The 22272-nt window shown below is 42.8% G+C and overlaps 1 protein-coding gene and 1 long non-coding RNA gene across 2 annotated transcripts in view; one reads left to right on the plus strand and one right to left on the minus strand.

Moving 5' to 3' along the window:
* Positions 1 to 11618, minus strand: part of ZNF624 (zinc finger protein 624) — a 46565-nt gene extending 34947 nt beyond the window's left edge. Inside the window, exons 1-3 of the mRNA XM_017856494.1 lie at positions 11521 to 11618; positions 7382 to 7470; positions 5066 to 5131 (exon numbers count right to left, since the gene is read on the minus strand). Of these exons, the coding sequence (XP_017711983.1) occupies positions 5066 to 5131; positions 7382 to 7468 (153 nt within the window). The 5' untranslated portion in view covers positions 7469 to 7470; positions 11521 to 11618. The remainder of the gene's footprint in view (positions 1 to 5065; positions 5132 to 7381; positions 7471 to 11520) is intronic.
* Positions 11619 to 14954: 3336 nt separating this feature from the next.
* On the plus strand, positions 14955 to 21267 carry LOC108518234 (uncharacterized). The gene is made up of 4 exons (XR_001882318.1): positions 14955 to 15039; positions 19977 to 20162; positions 20659 to 20919; positions 21221 to 21267. It is a non-coding gene; the product is annotated as an uncharacterized LOC108518234 (long non-coding RNA).
* Positions 21268 to 22272: the final 1005 nt, after the last annotated feature.

Consider the following 22272-nt stretch of genomic DNA (forward strand, 5'->3'; position numbering starts at 1 on the left):
GCCATAAAAAAGGATGAGTTCATGTCCTTTGTAGGGACATGGATGAAGCTGGAAACCATCATTCTCAGCAAACTAACGCAAGGACAAAAAAAAAAAAACAACAACAAAAAAACCCCCTGCATGTTCTCACTCATAGGTGGGAATTGAACAATAAGAACACATGGACATAGGGTGGGGAACATCACACACTGGGGCCTGTTGTGGAGTTGGGGGAGGCCGGGTGGGGGAGGGATAGCATTAGGAGATATAACTAACGTAAATGACGAGTTAATGGATGCAGCACACCAACATGGCACATGTATACATATGTAACAAACCTGCAGGTTGTGCACATGTACCCTGGAACTTGAAGTATAAAAAAACAAAAAAAGAAAGAAAGAAAATAGCTTCAGGATCAAGAGTGTCCTAAAGTACAGCAGTCTGGATAATACAAGTGTTCAATCAGATCTTTCCCTGCTGCCGTGTTCCCCAAATAATAACATGGACCCTCTTTACAGATGCCAATTCCACTGACCCACCAGTACTTGAAAAGGATGCCATGGGGAGTTATTTCTGCCACTCTTTTAAAAAAATAATTCACTTATGAGATGGAGGTAGAAATTCGCAGAGAATTGACAGGTATGGGTTATCTCTTGTAGGGCCTCAGAATAGAGCATTGCCAAGCACCCTTTGGGGGCCTGGTCTTGTGCTACTGACTTTACTGGTCTTCAGGAAGGGCTGCTCCCATTGGCTCTTGGGTGGGATGGTAAATTTGCTAAACCAGGTTCACTGCACCTTCCCCTCACAAAGGAGTATATATGCCTGGAGTGGCTCCATTGCTAGGCTCCATTTCCAGCACCTACCAATTGGCACTGTGTATTTTTAAAAGAACAACATTGAGGCTCCTTGCCTCCTTTCAAACTGTGAGAGAGAGTAAGTTTCTATTCAGTGTTCTAAATGCTATCTGCTTAGTTTGATAGGGTTGTAGTGACTATCATGGGTGTTTTATTGAAGTCCAAAGTATCCCAGAAAATGTACATGCCGCTCTTTTCTTATTAAATGGTGCAAAGGAAAAAAAAAAATATTGCCAGAAAGACAATCTTTTTCTTCTCTCCCAGGGGAAATCACGTAAATAAATAATCATAAAAAATCAGAGGTTTGTGTGGCATGAAGAACGAATGAAATATTGATTGTAGAATGTGGAAGTGTGAATTAAGCTTTGAAACATAAATCTGCTGCAATAGTTTTGATGCCTTCCCCCCAAACCTCATGTTCAAAACTGATCCCCATGTTGGAGTGGGGCCTAATGGGAGGTGCCTGTGTCATGGGGCTGGGTCCCTCATGAATGGCTTGGTGCCATCTTCACGGTAATGAGTGAGTTCTCCCTCTATTATTAATAGTTCCCACGAGTGCTGGCTGTTAAAAAGAGCATGGGCTGGGCACAGTGGCTCACGTCTGTAATCCCAGCACTTTGGGTGGCTGAAGTGGGCAGATCAGAGGTCAGGAGACTGAGACCATCCTGGCTAACACAGTGAAACCCCGTCTCTACTAAAAATACAAAAAAATTAGCCAGGCGTGGTGGTGGGCACCTGTAGTCCCAGCTACTCGGGAGGCTGAGGCAGGGGAATGGCGTGAACCCAGGAGGTGGAGCTTGCAGTGAGCCAAGACTGCACCACTGCACTTCAGCCTGGGCGACAAAGCGAGACTCCGTCTTGAAAAAAAAAAAAAAGAGCATGGCCCCTTCCCTCTCCTACTCTTGCTATGTAGTCTCTACACATACTGGCACTCTTTCCTTTTCACTGTGAATAGAAGCAGCCTGAGGCCCTCACAAGATGCAGATACTGGCAGGATGCTGCTTATACAAACTGCAGAACTGTGAGCCAAATAAACCCTTTTCTTTATAAATAACCCACCCTTGGGTATTCCTTTATATGGCAACAAACAGACTAAAACAACTTCTAAGAATGTTGAGGGCATTTTGATCTTGGTGAAAGTAAATTCACTTAAGTATCCTTTATTCAGAAACTGAACTTTGTTAACCTGAAGAAACTATTACTATAACTAAAGTTTTATTTTATTGCAAAAGTTCCTAGGGAGCTAAAAGAGTACCCATTTATTTCAATTGCACCATCCCAGACCAACTCTATTCATAATTTAGACAAAATTGGAAACCCAAAACATAATACCCAGAAATTGCTGATTCTAAGATAACACACTGACGCATACAATGGAAACCAGAAATCATAAGCCTTATATTCTTTACCTCAAAGACATTGAGAAAATAATATTAAGCCAGACTGATGTAAAATTTTCTTTTTGATGGAGTTCGAGAAAGTAAAAATTAGCTTATACTGAGAAAGCAAAATTCTGCCCTTCCACACCTCAAGCTAGAATAGACACAGATAAAACCCACTGAAAAGTTAACAGCAAACAATATTTCTTCTAAGGTCATTCTGCAGCTGTAAAATGTCATAATTACCCGTTTTGAGCAACTACTGCTTTCTTACCCATTATGACACCTTGTCTTTTAAAGTCATAGGCTGTCAGAAATTGTGTAGTCTGAAATCACATCAGACAGAATGAAAGTGACTTTGATGCTGAGAAGCAGTTATTTGCAACTCAGATGCAGACTTTCACATGAGGGGTTTCTGAATATGTCATTTTACATTTAACTTTGTATTTTCCAAGGCAACAGGACCCCAGGTCCATTATGTAGTCTGGACATGGCATTGACTCTTTTATACAGAGCCTATTTTGCTTTAAGTCTATCATATCACTGATCTCACTGAAATTTCATCAGAATGCCCTCCTTCATCAAGATTATATGATAACCCAGTCGGGTGCCATGGTTCATGCCCGTAATCCCAGCACTTTGGGAGGCTGATGTGGGTGGATTACTTGAGGTCAGGAGTTGGAAGACCAGCTTGGCCAACATGGTGAAACTCCGTCTATACTAAAAATACAAAAATTAGCTGGACATGGTGGTGGGTGCCTAGTCCCAGCTACTGGGAGGTTTTTAAAAGCTTCTTATTATCTCCTGTTTATCTTGAGGTTATGCTTATCTAGTTATTTGTTGTTGGGAAATTAAGCTGTTCACCAAAAGTTACAACATATATACTGGCACTATGATACTCACTGCCCCTGACCTCACTGGTTTTAGTTTGTGACTTCACTAGCATGTAAGTGTCTTAATCTTACATATGTCAGAAAATATCAAGACTCTTTGTTTTGATGTGTTCCTTTTGGGTCTGATTATAATAATCATGCAATAAGAGTTCTTCATCAATCTTCTATAGTTTCTTTGTTAGAAGTTTGCACTAAAAAAATGTACCTGTAAAATAAAAGACATTTAGAATTGAAAGTTCTTCTTTTAAAGGACTATGCTACAAACAAACAAACAAACAAACAAAAACACTAATTGAAAATGTCAGCCGGGCACGGTGGCTCATGTCTATAACCCAGCACTTTGGGAGGCTGAGGCAGGCAGGTCACCTGAGGTCAGGAGTTCAAGACCAGTCTGGCCAACATGGTGAAACCCCATCTCTACTGAAAATACAAAAATTAGCTGGGCGTGGTAGTAGGTGCCTGTAATCCTGGCTACTTGGGAGGCTGAGGCAGGAGAATCGCTTGTACCTGGGAGGCAAAGGTTGCAGTGAGCCGAGATTGTGCCACTGCACTTCAGCCTGGGTGACAGAGCGAGACTTCATCTCAAGGAAAAAAAAAAAAAGAAAATGTCAACAATACTATAAGAAAATCAAGCAAATAAAAAACCAATTAAATTAAATTAATAACGTATTGATAGTTATCATCAAATCATTGGTTCTATTCAAAGTAAAATTAAACTAAGCTATGTTCAGTATGTATAAAAAAAAGGACACAGAATTTAGGGAAGAGCCAGACAGAATTAATCTTCTACCAGGGACTCCCTGTCAGAACAAAAATAAACCATATGAATTGTACACCATGCCAAAAAGTATGGCATTTTCCTAAGGTTTGTGGTTCAAAGTCTAAAACTATGAATATTTCTACCTTAAGTTTTAAGAATCTAAGTTATCATATGTTAAAAAAATTGAAAATCATTTCAAAATATTATGTACAAAACTGAATCTCAGAATGTATTTTCTCATAGAAGCAAAAGTAAAAACTACATTTTACACAAAACATCTCTGGAATAAAACTAACCTTCAAAGGATAATCTTAAAAAATTTAAAACCATAATTCTTCTAAAAGCATAGTGAATACTTGTCAAAGATTTACTTAAGGCATTAATGAGGGATCAGCAGCTAGACAAGACAAGTTTAAAGGAGATGCAAGAAACCGATATACAGATAGTGGAAAAAAGAATGCTGCAATAAGACTGCAAAATTAGATACAAACCTGATTAATGTTCTACAGGACAGTAATACCATAACTTTGGGGATTATCTTTTATCCTAGCAAAAATAATTGCAACGTTTCAATCTTGTACAAGTTAATATCTTTTAGGATCTAAATGTTAATTAACAGTAAATGGTAAGTCAAACAACATAACCCTCCCCTGCTATGTCAGATAACCCTTAGACAGGCTTGTTAATACAATGGTCTAATATGACTCTGAAACGGCCTACATTTATCTTTTATTTATTTCTAAGTTTTGGATAATTTTTCTCATCACAACAAATTTCTGATTTTACTTTTCTGGAAAATCAAGTGGATTCAGTATTCACAAATAAGAAAGCCTTAATAAATAAATTGAAATAAAATATCTAAACCAATTTAAACTCATCTTAACACTATTTCCACAATGTTGATGTACTCTTGGTATTTTTTACTGGCACAGCATTGGGTCTTACAATGCAGCACAAGCATCAGACTATGTGATGATAGAATATTTTACCATTAGTAATCATGATGTGACTATCTGGCTAGATTAGGGCTGCCACCTCTGAGAGAAATGAAATCTGTTAAATTGATGCCACCAGCCCTGGGGCTACCATATCAATCAAATAATCATTGTGAACTCGCAATTAACTGGTAACATTGAGAATCAGAGGCAGTAAAATAGGCATTTTCTCTGTATTCATTATATGTACAACGGTAGGTATTACCTTTACCAATTTTGTTTCTTCTGCCTGAAGGTGAAGATCTTCATCTGGCTGGGTAACTTCAGGGTTCTGATGGGATACAGGATAAGATCACTCAGTGATAGGCTGCCTATGACCTACAGCAGAGCCTCAACGAGCACCACCAATCCACTGTGGATGCAGTGTATATGGGATGACCTCGTCTACTGTTTAACTTAGGGCTGAAATCAAAGTCCCATTGTAACATGCAATCATAATCTTTCACTTTGTTTGGGACAATGACAAACACATGTAAGACTGACAAAGATATAACTGCTTTTAACAAAGAACCTATCAAAACAAAAATAAACTTACAATAAAGGGCCTTCAGACACTACGTAAGTCTGCTTTTTCATATTGGGATGAAATCTATTTCTCAGAAAGTATCTATCTTGCTCAAGAATAATATTCAAAACCTACTATGTGTTTTCCACAATTGAAAAATCATTACAGTGTTTGGTGGGGGGAGATGGCTCAGCAGTCACTCAGGAAATATTTCAGCAACCTCTCATAACATTGTTTTCTTCCAAAACTTAGAAACTGTATCTCCATGAGGTCCTTATTTATTTATTTATTTATTTACTTATTTATTTTTGAGACAGAGTCTCACTCTGTCACTGCCCAGGCTGGAGTGCAGTGGGGTGATCTTGGCTCACTGCAACCTCTGTCTCCCAGGTTCAAGTGATTCTCCTGTCTCAGCCCCCTGAGTAGCTGGGACTACAGGCACGCACCACCATGCAGGCTAATTTTTTGTACTCTTTTTTGTAGAGACAGAGTTTCGCCATGTTGCCCAGGCTGGTCTTGAACTCCTGGGCTCAGACACTCTGCCGACCTCAGCCTCCCGAAGTGCTAGGATTGCAGGCATGAGCCACCACTCCCAGCCCATGAGGGCCTGATTTTATAAATGAAATGATATTTTACTTTATCTTCTAGTAATAGTTATCCATTTCAGATTTTGTGCCATTTAAAAAAATTATGGATAATAAAACTACATATTTAAAGATCATTATGAAAAAATGTTAGACTAACTCTCCCTCAACAACTTCTTGCCTAAAAATGCACAAATATTCAGATTCCAGAAAATTAATGATGATGTGAATCTTCAATCACTGATAGAGACGGGTTGATCCAGTGATACATGAAAAGACAAATACGGTTGTACCCAGTGATCAAGGGCAACATTTTGGGTTTATTTATCTTTTCAAGGGTATGTTTTAAGGACTATTTACATGTTACATGTTCTGGCTACAAAGAATAAAAGACCAGAATCACAGGTTATTACAGATCATTACTATAACAAATTATTTTTGTTGGTATTCTCTTTCTTCGGAATCTATTTTAAAAAGTCACTGCTAAAGCACAGCTTTTATCACATTAATACTAATCCTAAGGACACTCAAACACACACACACATTTCAATGCCTTCAGGCAAACATTAAAAGATTCATCTCAAATATCTAATTTCCAGCCCTATCTGTCACAACTTTCCAACTTGAATCACAAGCTCACCCACCGTTCTCTGCCTCTGAAGCCTTGCCCTTAAACCCCTTTCTCATCTGAACTATGTTCACAAATACTTTATGACAATTAAAATCCCATTTTTAATTCAGTACCAGCTTAAATCTAACTATCCTCATGAACTTTCTATGACCAGTTTAGCCCACACTATCATCCCATTTCTTTCTTTTCATAGTACTCATCATCTTTATCATACTGATAAGCAACTACTATTCACCTAAATAATGTAATTATTACTTTTGTACATTTTACCTCAATGAAACTGTAAATTCCCTACAGCCAAGCACTGTCTTAAACATATTCTCTCAATGTAATCTATTAAATCTGATCACTTCCTAATGGGTAGAAAAGAGATCACTGACAGTGGCACAAGGGGAATGGCTCCTATAAATCAGGGCTGGGGTATGTGTTTGTGTACATATATTTTCACCAAAATTTCCTAAATAAAATTTTCCAATTGAAAAATATTCCATTCTGCTGTCCCAGAAATAACTGAAATTTCCTGGGAAAAATACAAATTTAATATCAAAATTAAGATGTCTGTCATAACTAATGACAGCTCAGATATTTTTTGAAAGATCATGTGTCCTGATATTTGGCTAAGTAAGTATAGTGAATCCTCCCATAGTTTACTCCCTTTACTGTGAACTCAATTTTCATAGGTCTATTTAGTTGAGTTCCCAGAAGCGGTGTCGGGGAAGTAGAGAAGTCACAAGCCTTCGGGAAAAGTAAACATGCTCTCAAACCAAGAGAGTAGGTCAAAAACAGGGAATCCCAACTTACCAGAGGTCCAACTGAAAAAAACACAGCAGCCATAATCTCTGCCTCTGGTTTCCCCTCTCTGGAACGAGTGGAGTCTTGCAAAGACATATCTAAGGAAGAGAAATAAGCCATGAAAACCAATCCTGTCTGGGGAATTTCAGACTTACCAAGTTGGAATCCTGACATACAAGTGAGCATGACCTCCCTAAGGAAGCACAAGAGTAACCCTTAAGATCAGTGAAGGACAAAGGCCCTTGCTCCTGCAGAGCTCGAGATTTTAGCACTGTTAACTATAGTCACAACTAACAGGCTAGCCATTGTACAAGGAGGTTTTAAAATATTTTCTCATGTTATTTTCACATCAACCTAATAAGAATATTCCCATTCCATAGATGAGGAAACTGAGTCTAGAAAAATTAAACTACCCAAGGCCATGCAAATACATGACTCCAAATCAATCTAATTCCAAAGCCCATACCTTTTCCACTGAATCAACATGCTGTGTGAAGTACAACAAAATAATACTTCAATCTTTCTTTGCCATAATTACTTACTCATCTAACAATTAAATATTCTAAGAATCTCCTTTTCTTGCCTTTCCCACGAACAGTCAATTTCTTAACATTTTCAGAGATCTGTTTCGTGTAAAGAGAACACTATAACTTCAAAATTTAAATGATATTGGAAGTCTTGACTTACCCCCTCCCAATCTGATATTCAAATAGATCTTTATCCTTTCTATATCAGGTAAACTTAAATAAAAAGGAAGCAGGTATAATAATAATAATAATAATAGAAGACACATGAAATTCAGTGCACAAAACATTAAGCTGTAGTCTTTCTATATTGAAAAAAAGTATATACCTAATAAAAGTTTTATACTATGGAGGAACAGGGTGACAGAGATCTTTTCCAGGGATGCTTGGGCACTGCTTTTCTACCTTTAGCTAATGGTATGTATGGCCTTGCTGAGGCTGAGTTTGGTTCAAGAACCAGGAGTGCCTGATGTAGGATATCAAACAGTACAGATTGTTAATATAAATTATTCTAGGATGGTAATATTAGCCTCATGAATAAAAGGGCAGTGACATAATAAGTATTGAGTTTTTGAGAAACTCTACCTTGTGCAAAAAGTGTTATAAGCAATTATATGGTCCTGCAGCTAGGGCCTTTGTTATGCTTAAACATGTGGAATCTGCTCCTTCCCTGAAAGTGCACCTTGCTTTTCATAAGGTTCAGTAGATTTGCTCAATAAACATAGCAGAACTCAATCTAACCTTACAGTGTCTAATAATCAGAAGCTCATCTGAAAAGGTATTTGAAGTACTTAACCATTATTCTTTGAAAAACAAGAATATTAATATATAAAGCAAGGTTATCAAGAATGCAAAGAATATTAGAGATACAAAAATTAAATAATTAAATAGATATGGGTATACTGAAACTTATACTGTCTGATTAATGTACTAACTCAAGGAGGAGACCAGGTTTAGTTAAATCAAGAAAATACGTAAATATCTTGGCTGGGCATGGTGGTTCACACCTGTCATCCCAGCACTTTGGAAGGTTGAGGCAGGGAGAGCACCTGAGGTCAGGAGTTTGAGACCAGCCTGGCTGACATGGTGAAACTCCGTCCCTACTAAAAAATACAAAACAATGAGCCAGGCATGGTGGCGCACACCTGAAGTCCCAGCTACTCGGACGCTGAGGCACGAGAATTCCTTGAACTTGGGAGGTGGAGGTTGCAGTGAGCAGAGATTGCATCACTGCACTCCAGCCTGGGCGACACAGAGAGACTCCGTTTCAAAAAAAAAAAAAAAAAAAAAGTGAGTATCTTAAAAATGTAGAGTGGTTTCTTTCATGACACTGGGACTTTCTTAGGCAAAATGAAAAGGTTTTGGTGGAAGAGAAACAATGAGAAGTTGAGGGAGGAAAGCAGTGCAGTGTGGAGATAAGAGGTAAAGAAAGAATAGTCTGAGGGGATTCTTGTATTGAAGCCTCAAGGTAACCAACCAGTAAGTGGTTTTGCCTTATACCAGTGTTTCTCTAGATTTTTCTGTCATAGGGCCTTTTGCAAACCTAATGAAAATTATGACTCCTCTCCCATTTTCTATTGAAAACACTCCATGTATAATTAGAGGGGTCTCAAATCTGAGAATGCAAAAGACTCACTGGATATGCTTATTAAAAAGGAAATTCTTTGGCTCCATCCAAGATCAAAATCAGGATCTCTAGATGTGAGGCACAGAAATATACATTGCTTGAACAAGTACACAAGAAATATTTAGTTTAATATAATATGTTAACATGTCAATTATATAATATATAATATGTTAAATTATATAATGTTTTAGTTTTAGCGTAGTCTTTTAAGAAATACTGTCCTGATACACAATAGGGATTCTGAAGGGTGAAGGAGTGGGAGGTGGGTGAAGAATAAGGAATTACTTAATGGGTATAATGTACATTATTCTGGGGATGGTACCCTGAAAGCCCTGATCTCACCACTACACAATCTATGCATACCAGTAAACCTTAACTTTTTTGGGGGTATGGACCCATCTGAGAATCTGACCTTGTCCACAGAATAATGCACATGCATATATGATGTTGCATATTACTTCAGAGAGCTTGAAAACTGACTCTCCCTCCCAAGCCCATACACTGACCCCCAAGTTTTACAAGGTTGCAAAGAAAAAAAAGAGCCAAGAATATTGCACACCCCCAAGCCCCTGAACACTAAAGCTGATGTACAAAGAGCAACATAAGGCATTTTCATTTCCTCAGGTCTAGAGTAACGGTTTTCTGCATCTTTAACATTTATCAAGAGTGAGCTGAGTCATTTAAAAAATACTTGTAAATATTAATAAACTCCGCGACAATACTTCACGTAAATTATGCTAGTAACATATGTTTAACAACCAAACTGCAATAAACACTTTGTTTTATTTTATAATCAGAATGAACAATATTTAACATTTAATATATTCAGCTTGATCTCAATTGTGTAAATACAATGCATAGAAAAAAAGACTGTGAGTAAGCCAAAACTCTACTGAGACCTCTGACACCTGGGGCTGTGTGATGTTTACCCTTCTTTCTGCTTTTCTGTACTTTCCAAGTAGACAAGAAGAAGTATCTACATATACATAGGAGTCTGGAATAGGAATAAAATCTCAGAGCGCCTGGTCACAGCCCCAGGTTCTAACCGTGGTTTGGCTACTGTAGAACTGTGACTACAGGCAAGTCACTTGAGCACAATGAATCAGCTATTAGTACATGAGAGTAACCACATTATATGTTCCTACTATCCCCTTTGTCATTATGCAGAAGATATCTAGGCCAATATTCCCCAGTTATAATTTCCCTAGATATTTACAAGCTCTGTCTTTCCAGCTATTGCAAAAGTATCCAGAGACTGAAGGAGAAACTTTACTTGTTCTGCTTCCTTGGCCAGTGTAGTTATTTAGAAATAATGAAGGGTCCATGTTTTTGCTAAGAATCTCAGCGCCATGCACCAGTCCAGCATTTCCCAATCAATGCAATAACACCATGGTCATGACAGGGAGTGACAAGTGATTAAAAGGTGCCTACAGTATTTGAAAAGCTACATTTCAGGAAAAGCTGCCTCGGTGACTGAGTAGCGCTGATCCCCCGATGTGAAACCTAGTTTCATCCCTGCCAGTTCAGAAGCCAGAGCGGGCATGGACATGCTCCTGCCAACCTCGCCCTCTTTCCCTAACTGTTCTCCTCTACCCACTCCGGGTATGCCCTCCTCAGGGCCAGCAAGGCGCGGGGCTGGGAAGACAGGAAAGGTCGGGTCAGGGGCCCGCCCGTCCTACTCGAATCCCAGCTCACGCCCCGCACCCGGCTCTTTTTAACCCCAGCGCCGCCAGGCCCGCCAGGGAGGAGGTTCCCGGGTTCGGACCCGGGTTAAGAGTCCTCAGAGGGCACGGGGCCCGACCTATGAGGGGGGCCGGCTGGTGACTGAACCCACACTCGAGAAGGAGGCCTAGCCCCAATCGCCTCTCAGGGGTGGGCGGGTCCGCTCAGGGTCTGGGGCTATAGAGGGAACGGCCACGCCCCGGACGCCGCCGGGAGCCAAGCGCCAAGGGAGGGGCGGCGGGCAACCGAGGCCAGGCGCCCGGGACAACGAGTACCTGGCGGCAGAACTGAGGACAACTGAGGGCACTCGCAGAGCAGGGCGGGAACGCTTCCAGCAATGGCGGCGGTTCGGCGGGGCCGGCCTCCAGGCAGGGCATTGCGCCTGCGCAGCCGGAGCGTCGGAACTACAGTGCCCAGAATCCTTAGCGCCTGAGCGCCCCTCGCTCCTTTTGTCCTGCGTTTAGCCGAAGGAATTGGCCTCTTTCGGGGTGCGAAAGAATTCCAATTGGATACACTTCTGCTTTGAGAAGCCTTGACTATGTGTCAAAAGCAATAGGCAACTAGAGATAGCAAATAATGACCACGACCTTGCCTTGGAACATTTAGGTTGGGACGAAAGAAAGCCATTGAGAGAACAGATAGCTGTGATCGGCAGACAAATAGTGTGAACAAGTTCACGAAAACCTATTTCTGAACTATACCTTTACGACAATTCCTCAGAGTTGGAAGAGACGGCAATTGATGATGCAACAATGCAATTAAGAGATATGATGATGAATGGCCTGAAAAATACAAATTTTGGAGGCCAAAATTATTCGAAATACAGAGAAAAAATCTTTTTGAAGACAAATAGCTGTAGAAGTTCTCATCATGGCATACAAATCGACTGAATTCTTTTTTTTTTTTTTTTTTTTTTTTTTGAGACGAGTCTCGCTCTGTCAACGCCAGGCTGGAGTGCTGTTGGCCCGGATCTCCAGGCTCACACTGCAAGCTCTCGGCCTGCCTGGGTTCACGCCATTCTCGCTGCCTCAGGCCTCCCGGGTAGCTGGGACTACAGGCGCCGGCAGAACCCCTCGCCAGTCGCCCGGTCACTAGATTTTTGTAGTGTTTTTTTAGTAGAGACGGGTTTCAGCCGTGTTAGCCAGGATGTCTCGATCTCCTGTCCGCCTCTCGTGATCCGCCCGTCTGCGGGCCCTCTCAAAAGATGGCGGGTTTAACAGGGCATTGAGAACCTCACCGCGCCCGGCCACAAATGATAATTCTTAAAACACAATGACTGAAAGTATTTATTATGGGGCAACAATTTATTTGAGGCCACTTATTCAAGGGGCTTGGCTTGTCCAAGAGCTATATTAAGGGTTTATTCTACATTTCTTCGGCCTACCAAAGATGATGCTTTTTGATGATAGAAACTACGTCTCATGGAGTTTAATTTTAACTCAGAAGTCGCCTACTTCAGAGATCGGGGCTCACAATAATAATGAAACGAAGGAAGAATGAAATGAATGATTTAGGACCCCCTACCTCCCAAGCAACATGTCACATAAGCAACGGAATTGTCTACCATCAACTATCAGCATTTTGGTCAAAACCATTCAACAAGTCTCTAGGAAGCTCCAAATGTTCCCACATCTTCCTGTCTTTTTCTGAGCTCTCCAAACTGTTCCAACCTCTGCCCATTACCCAGTTCCAAAGTTGCTTCCACATTTTCCAGTATCTTTATAGCAGTGCCCCAAACTCTTGGTACCAATTTCCTGTATTGGTCCATTTTCACACTGCTATGAAGAATAACTAGGCCGGGCGCGGTGGCTCAAGCCTGTAATCCCAGCACTTTGGGAGGCCGAGACAGGCGGATCACGAGGTCAGGAGATCGAGACCATCCTGGCTAACACGGTGAAACCCCGTCTCTCCTAAAAAAATACAAAAAAACTAGCCGGGCGAGGTGGTGGGCACCTGTAGTCTCAGCTACTCGGGAGGCTGAGGCAGGAGAATGGAGTGAACCCGGGAGGCGGAGCTTGCAGTGAGCTGAGATCCGGCCACTGCACTCCAGCCTGGGCCACAGAGCAAGACTCTGTCTTAAAAAAAAAAAAAAAAAAAAAAAAAACTGAGACTGGGTAATTTATAAACAAAAGAGGTTTAATTGACTTACAGTTCCGCATGGCTGGGGAGGCCTCAGGAAACTTACAATCATGGTGGAAGGCAATCGGGAAGCAGCAACTTCTTCACAAGGCATGAGGAGAGGGAAGAGCCGGCGAAACTGCCACTTGTAAAACCAACAGATCTTGTGAGAAGTCGCTCACTGTCACAAGAACAGCATAGGCGAAACTGCCCCCATGATGCAGTCACTTCCCACCAGGTTCCTCCTTTGACACATGGGGATTACAATTTGAGATGAGATTTGGGTGGGAACACAGAGTCAAAGTATATCATCATGGTTGCTGGTGGATTCGTCGATATTCTGAGGTAGTGATACAATAATCTATCAGTTTGATTAGGAGGTCTGGGTTTTGCTTTTTCTATGGTAATGTAAGAGGGCAGGAATATCAGTATGTTACAAATTCACTGCAATTACAGATCAGTCTCTGTGCATATAAGGAAGCACAAAATCACAGACCTAGGGTCTTGATAGATATGAAAGAAACCCTATGTGATATCATGCCCTCATCTTTACCTCAAACTCTCACCTAAAATTACTAGTGAGGACTTTTTTGTCCTGCTGTCAATATTTGATAATTCTAGGTAGCATGCAATAAGATATGGAATATATGAATAATAACTTGATTTTATAATATTAATAACAGCCTAATTTTAAATATATATGTCGTGCCTTGTACTCTACAGAAAATGCGCACTTTCCTTTTTTCTCTAAATTAGGTTTAATTTATTTCAGAAGTTTCTAGATTTTATTGTCTCTGTTTAGCCAAAGCTACAAGAAAGGTCAAATTCATATCTTTAAATGCTTTCATTATCAATCAAGAAAGTGAAATGAACAAAGAATTTTACTCAAGAAACTAGTGAGAAATCAAAGAAATGTACAAAATGTAGGATACAAGAATTAATAAAAACAGATTAACAGTGGAATAAATAAATGAGTCCAACTGGTTCTTTGTAATGGAATGTGGAAAGACATACTCTATTCTTCTGAATAGGAAGATGAAATATCATAATCATATCAATGCAAGTTTTATGCATGCTCAAACATGTATAAACTAAGAAAAAATCTGAAAGGAAATATAGCAAAATGTTTGCACTTTTTTCCTTTAAGTGGTGAGATTAAAGGTAATACTTTTCTGTATCTTCTAAATCTTCTGTAAAGAACAAATAATTTTATGATCAGGAAAAAATAAGACATTTCTTAAATGCCAAATTACCTCTCATTAATACATACGATGCAAATACCAATCAAAATACCAGAGAGACCGATGAGGGACTGGGGAATAACTTCAAAAAGGGCCACATGGGAGATTAAACATTATGCAAAAGAGTAATGAGGGATTTTAAAGCAAAAAAGGAGAAAGTAATCCTATTCTACAAGATATTAAAACCTAATGCAAAGCCTGGCTAGTAACTTCTAATAAAATTGCTTCCATACTTTAAATAAAATACCTGCAAATTTAGAACACAGACAAAGATAGAAACTCCTCACATGACACACCACTAAGCCCATCGGATGGCAGAATGCAGAATCAGGTTGCAATGGACTGATCTTAAGACAGATGAAGCAGTGGACAAAAATCTTCCTGGAGCTGATGGTATAATTTGCTTCTTGAAACAATGACAGTCCATGAAATAAGGTAGGAAGATGTTTTGAACCTCTCTCACCAGCAGATCCCTAAATCACAGACCCAGAACTTGGAGGAAACAGGAAATAGGAGGCCATCTCTGCACCTCTCCAGCACTGCTCTGGTTGGTGGGCAGAATATCATAAAATCATCATGATTCTTATATCAAAAACCAAAATTCTAGACTGATTAAGTAATTATTTTTTTAAATGAGAAAAATTATTGTTTATTTGATCTTGGGCTAGGGAAGATATTTCTAAGCAAAAGGGTAAAAGAAAGAAAAGAAATGATTAACAGATTGGAATGCAATAACGGTGTAATATCAAGTGTTGGCAAGAGCTCATGCAAGTGCGTGTTCTCATGACTGCTGGAACAAATTGGTGTAATATTTCTGAAGGGCATTCTGGCTGAATATGCTAGAAGTCTTTAAAATGTTTATGCTCTGACTCAGTAATTCAACATCTATGAGTTTTTCCTAAATAAGTAACAAGAGAGAGATAAAAAAAAGTATTTACAATATTGAAAGACTGGAAAGAACATAAATGTTCAACAATACATATATGTTCAACAACAGGGGACTAGTAAATATGAATTATTTATGTGATAAAATACTATCTAACCTTAAAATAATATTTTAAATAATATTTAATGATGAGAATATGCTGAGAAAAGTTTAATCATTTTTAAAAAGTTAAATGTAAAATGAAAGTTAATAACATGTACAAGATTATTCTAATTTTCTTTTTTTTGAGATAGAGTCTCAAACTGTTGTCTCCTGGGTTTGGAGTGCAATGGAGTGATCTTGGCTCACTGCAACCTCCACCTCCCAGGTTCTCCTGCCTCAGCCTCCCGAGTAGCTGAGATTACAGGCACCTGCCACCATGCCTGGCTAATTTTTGCATTTTTACTAGACACAGGATTTCACCATGTTGGTCAGGCTGGTCTCAAACTCCTGACCTCAGGTGATCCAACCTCCACGGCCTCCCAAATTACTGGGATTACAGGCGTGAGCCACTGCACCCAGCCTATTCTAAAACTTTTTAAACTTATGAGATACACATACACACACATATATCTGGAAGAAAACTCCAAAATAGTGGCAATAATTTGGAGGGAACATTGGGAGTGATTGTAATTGTCTGTTACTAGCAGCTAAAAGCATGCCAATAGACCTGGCAAATGCCCACTCAATCTTCAGAACTCAGCTCAGTTGCCACTTCTTCCAGGAAGACCTCCTGTACTACTCACTCCCGTATTATACTAGGTATTCTGCTTTGCACTAGACTAGACTCTGGGCATAACTCTATGATTTCCTTCCTTCCTTCCTTCCTTCCTTCCTTCCTTCCTTCCTTCCTTCCTTCCTTTTTTCTCCTTCTTTCTTTCTCTCTTTCTTGATGGAGTCTCATTGTGTCACCCAGGCTGAAGTGTAGTGGCATGATCTTCTCAGCTCACTGCAACCTCTGCCTCCCAGGTTCAACTGATTCTCCTGCCTCAGCCTCCCAAGTAGCTGAGATTACAGGCACCTGCCACCACTCCCAGATAATTTTTGTATTTTTAGTAGAGATGGGGTTTTGCCATGTTGGCCAGGCTGGTCTCGAACTCCTGACCTCAAGTGATCTGCCCACTTCAGCCTCCCGAAGTCCTGGGATTACAGGTGTGAGCCACTCTGCCTGGCTGATATTCTTTATCACTGCATTGTACTCTCTGCTTTGATTCTCTACATCCCAACTACACTTTGAACTGTCTACCACCAGAAATGTGGGTGTTTCCTTTTTGTATCCCAGTGCCAATCTGTCTGCAGTCTAACAGGCCTTCAAGCTGGAACGCTGGCTTCATGAGTGAAATAGACAAGCAAATGCTTCTCTGTGCTCTGTGAATTTAGAGGTTAAGGGCAGAAATTTGAACAAGGACCAGCAAACACCAGTAAAAAGCTGTCTCTCCTCACCTTGGCCAGCAGGCTGGAAAGATGTTTAATTTCACCAATTGCCTTTAATAATTCTTATCTGAACTCATTGCGAGACCATTGCAAGACCGTTACAGTAGATCCAGAATACCATGCTGCTGTCTAATGCATGAGACACATATGAGTTTCCTGTGGATCTGTGACAAATGACCAAAAACTTGGTGGCTTAAAACGATAGAAATTAATTTTCTCGCAGTTCTAGAGGTGAGAAATCTGCAATCAGAGTGTTGGCAGGGCCCCGCTTCCTACAAAGGGCCTAGGGGGATTCCATTTCTCACTGCTTCCAGCTGCCGGTGGTTCCCCGTGTTTCTTCTGTGGCCACAACACTCCCCTTCAGTTTCCCAGCCCCTGCAGGACAGGAAGGCACAGGAGGAGGAGGTGGGAATGGGTGTTGCGGGAAGTCAGGGACCCCGAACGGAGGGACCGGCTGAAGCCATGGCAGAAGAACATAAATTGTGAAGATTTCATGGATATTTAATACTTTTTTTTTTTGAGATGGTGTCTCGCTCTGTCGCCCAGGCTGGAGCGAGTGGCCAGATCTCAGCTCACTGCAAGCTCCTCCTCCTGGGTTTACGCCATTCTCCTGCCTCAGCTTCCCGAGTAGCTGGGACTACAGGTGCCCGCCACCTCGCCCGGCTAGTTTTTTGTATTTTTTTAGTAGAGATGGGGTTTCACTGTGTTAGCCAGGATGGTCTCGATCTCCTGACCTCGTGATCCGCCCATCTCGGCCTCCCAAAGTGCTGGAATTACAGGCTTGAGCCACCGCACCCGGCCCCAAATTAATACTTTTACAATTTCTTACACCTGTCTTTACTGCAATCTCTGAACATAAATTGTGAAGGTTTCATGGACATCTATCACTTCCCCAATCATTACGCTTGTGATTTCCTATGCCTGTCTTTACTTTAATCTCTTAATCCCATCATCTTCGTAAATTGAGGACATATGTCACCTCAGGACCCCGTGATGACTGTGTTAACTGCACAAATTGTTTGTAAAGCATGTGTGTTTAAACAATACGAAATCTGGGCACCTTGAAAAAAGAACAGCATAACAGTGATGTTCAAGGAACAAGGGAGATAACCATTAGGTCTGGCTGCCTGAGAGCCAGGTGGAGCAGCACCATATTTCTCTTCTTTCAAAAGCAAATAGGAGAAATTCTTTTTCTCAGCAAGGAACAGCCCTGAGAAAGGGAATGCATTCCTAGGGGAAGGTCTCTAAAATGATCGCTCTGGGAATGTGTCTGTCTTTTACAGTTGCAGATAAGGGATGAAATAAGCCCTGGTCTCCCGTAGTGCTCCCAAGTCTATTAGGACGAGGAAATTCCCACCTAGTAAATTTTAGTCAGACCGGTTGTCTGCTCTCAAACCCTGTCTCCTGATGAGATGTTATCAATGACAATGTGTGCCCAAAACTGTATCAGCAAGTTTAATTTCACCCTGGTCCTGTGATCTCGCCCTGCCTCCATTTGCTTTGTAATATTTTATTACCTTGTGAAGCATGTGATCTCTGTGACCCACATCCTGTTCGTACACTCCCTCCCCTTTGAAAATCACTAATAAAAACTTGCTCGTTTTGCAGCTTAGGGGGCATCAGGGAACCTGCCAACATGTGATGTCTCCCCCAGACACTCAGCTTTAAAATTTCTCTCTTTTGTACTCTTTCCCTTTATTTCTCAGTTGGCCCTAAGGCTAACACTTAGGGAAATAGAAAAGAACCAATGTTTAAGTATCAGGGTCTGATTTTCCCCCGATAAATGGGTGTGGAGGGCCACACACCAGGCCAGGGCAGCAGGTGCTCAGAACACAGCCGCCTAGAAGCAGGGTACCAGGAAGCCACACCAGCCTTCAGAGCCCTGGGCAGGCTCTTTCCTGCCAAAAGCCTTTGTGCATGTTGTTCCTGCCTTCTCAAATGTTCCTCCCTATCCTCTCTGCCTCTGCATAGCAAGGTAACTTCTACTCAGTCAAAACTATCACTGTCTAGCACAACCGAAATATCCATAAACAGAACATATCAACAAATGACAGTGTATTCATGCAACGAAATACTATACAGCAATGAAAAAGAATGACCTCCGACCGCATGCAACAATATGAGAGGATCTCTCAGATGTCATTGTTGAGTGAAGAAACCGGACTCAAAAGAGCACCTTCCACATGCCTCTATAGAAGGCAAAAAGAAGCAGAATTAATCTATAGTAAAAGGGCTGAGAAGAGTAGTTACTTCTTGGGGAAAGTATTGGATGGGAGGGGACAAGGGAGCCCCCTAGGGTCTGGGCATGAACTTGGTCTTGTCCAGCCTGGTCTAGGGGCTGAGCCTGAGTGCACCCATTGGTAAAAGTTCATCAAGTTGAACACTTAAACTGTGCGTTCTTCCTGCAATGAAAAAGTAAAAATAAAACAGGCCCCTTTCTCTAAGAAGCGTTTTCCCAGACTAGAGCACCTTCCCCAGGATGAGCTGCCAGGGTTCTGTGCACCCCTTCTGCAGGCTATTGTCCCATTGTGACGGTCTGTTTCCCCATGGGGTGGTGAGGTGGTTGGCTCCCCAAGACAGTAAGCTCCATGCAGGAAGTCTCTCTGTCTTTCTAGGGCCTATGTCTCCCATGCTCAGATCTTAAGCATCTGCCGCAAGCGTGGGTGACTCCCATCTTGGAACGAGCCCACTCTCTGGTAACTGCAACGTGAGCCTTCTGCTTGCAATGTGAGTTCAAAACCCAGGGCCAGTGAGAGATTCATCAGATTTGTAACAGATTAATCCTGGACCAGCTCACGTTGTCCAGCTTCGAGGCCTTGGGAAGTTGCCACTAGGATGGGGGAGTGGGTCAACTTCCTCCAGGATCCAGAGAGCATCCCAGCCAGCCTCAGGGTCAGGAAAGGAGCCCAGCCTCTCCAGGAGCCAGACAGGCTCGCAGCAGGGTGGGTTGCTTGAGCCTAATGAGGGGAAGAGGAGAAGGCACTGCAGAGAGGGGTCTCACGCGGTCTTGCAGCTCTCCTGGGGCTGACGTTGAGTTCACATCAGCTGGCTCTGGTCTACAGCACGCTGGGGCTCTGCCTGTGCACCGTCCTTTGCCGCTTCCTGGTGACAGTGGCCTGCTTCCTCAAGAAGAGGGGGGATCCCTGCTCCTGCCAGTCCCACTCAAGGCCCTGTCAAAGTCCGGCCAAGTCTCCCCATGGTGAGTGCATGAAACTGGGGTCCTCGCCCTTCTCGCTGCTTGGGTGACAAGACTCGTGCCATCCCTCGGTCCTGTCACTGCCCCTGCTTCTAGGTGGAGAGGCACAGGGCTCATCCCTGTTATTTGCTGTAGCTTGATAAAATCAGATTAAGACATCCTGGCAGGCAGATACCTAGCAGAGTGGCACCCGGGAAGGGTGGGTGTGGGGTGCCAGCCTTCGGGATTGCCTGGGTCAGGAGTTCTCAGGACGCAGGGCCATCAGAGCTAAGCCCTGGAGGAGGTGTCTCCTTGGTGGGCATGGCAGGCTTGGGGCTGGGCAGAAGTGAGAGCCAAGATTTGCCTGCCCACCCCTGCCCCAGCACAGGGTCTGGTCAGCAAGTGAGGGACACTGACACCCGCCCGGGTCCCCCCGATGACCTTAGCCTGGTGATTGCCCTTAGTTCCTGGGTCAGGGGAGAGTATGGCTGCTCACACCGTCTCCCCTATCCCGGTCCAGGGCCAGGCCTGGCCCGCACCCTCCACTCTCGTCTCTGCAGATCACGAGATGGAAGCCAGCAGCCCTGTGGGCACATCACCTAAGCCAGTGGAGACCTGCAGCTTCTGCTACCCTGAGCATAGGACGCCCACCCAGGAGAGCGCGGTCATACCTGGGACCCTCAACCCCGTGGGTGATGGAAGGTGGAGGCATCCTGTGAGATGATCCTGATAGATGGCAGCCTTGGCATTGTGTGCAAACACACCCAAGAGAGGGTCCTAGGTGCCTGAACAGGNACACCGTCTCCCCTATCCCGGTCCAGGGCCAGGCCTGGCCCGCACCCTCCACTCTCGTCTCTGCAGATCACGAGATGGAAGCCAGCAGCCCTGTGGGCACATCACCTAAGCCAGTGGAGACCTGCAGCTTCTGCTACCCTGAGCATAGGACGCCCACCCAGGAGAGCGCGGTCATACCTGGGACCCTCAACCCCGTGGGTGATGGAAGGTGGAGGCATCCTGTGAGATGATCCTGATAGATGGCAGCCTTGGCATTGTGTGCAAACACACCCAAGAGAGGGTCCTAGGTGCCTGAACAGGGGCAAGGAGGAAGAGGAGGAGGGAAAGAGATGGAGAGAGAGAGAGAAAAAGAGAGATGAGGAGAGAGACGGAGGAGGCAGAGAGGAAGAGAGAGACAGAGCAGATGTCAGGGCACTCTGAGTCCCAGTTCCCAGTGCAGCTGTAGGTCGTCATCACCTAACCACACGTGCAATAAAGTCCTCGTGCCTCCTGATCACAGCCCCCAAGAGCCCCTCCTCCTGGAGAATAAAACCTTCAGCGGCTGCCCTTCCTCACTGCATCGTGGTTGTGTCTTTGATGAACCGAGACGTCCCGTCTAGCACCTTCCTGGGCTCCACCGAATGCTGCCCCCTCGGTTTGGGAGGCTCTGTGGTGCCCCCATCTCACCAGGCTCCTGAGGAAGCTTGTGATCTTGGATTGAGCGCTAAGCAGCCAGGTACCTGCTGAGGCTCTGCTTCTCTCTTTCACGAAGGGAGAGAAAGAGACCAAAGAATGGTCTGCAGGGAGGGCGTCTGTGCAAATCCCCAGGGAACTAGGGGCTTGAGCTGTCTTCATTTCCTTACAGACACACATTCACTTCCATGCCTCCTTAGTGAGGGCATGATGCACAGTGTGTGTGTATGTGCAGGTGTGTGCATGCATATGTGTGTGTGTACATGTGTGTGTGTTGTGGGGGTGTGCAGCAGACAGGAAGGAGAGGGCAGCTCCAGCTTAAAGCTGCAAGTCTCTCTGAAAGAAAGATCGAGATTCCCTGGACCACAGCAAGAGACTTTTCATTTGCCTCCATTTTTTTATTAGCATTTAAAGCTATATTTTGAGTAGCATGCAAATTTAAGTTACTTAACTATTCTTAGAAGCATTTACACAGTAAGATGATACATGATAATGTACATTGAAATTATTCACCCTGCACCCCCCAACATTATCTTGCATACCTACACCCACTAAAGAATCCCATGGGAGATGGGGTGGGCAGGGAACTGTGGCCCACCTGGGACCCTTCAGTGGGGGACCTTGGTCAGTCCCTAAGGCTCTGCGTGGCACTCCAGAGACTCTGCTT

Source organism: Rhinopithecus bieti, unplaced genomic scaffold (genome assembly GCF_001698545.2).
Source record: "Rhinopithecus bieti isolate Rb0 unplaced genomic scaffold, ASM169854v2 scaffold_44779, whole genome shotgun sequence".
Taxonomy (NCBI): domain Eukaryota; kingdom Metazoa; phylum Chordata; class Mammalia; order Primates; family Cercopithecidae; genus Rhinopithecus; species Rhinopithecus bieti.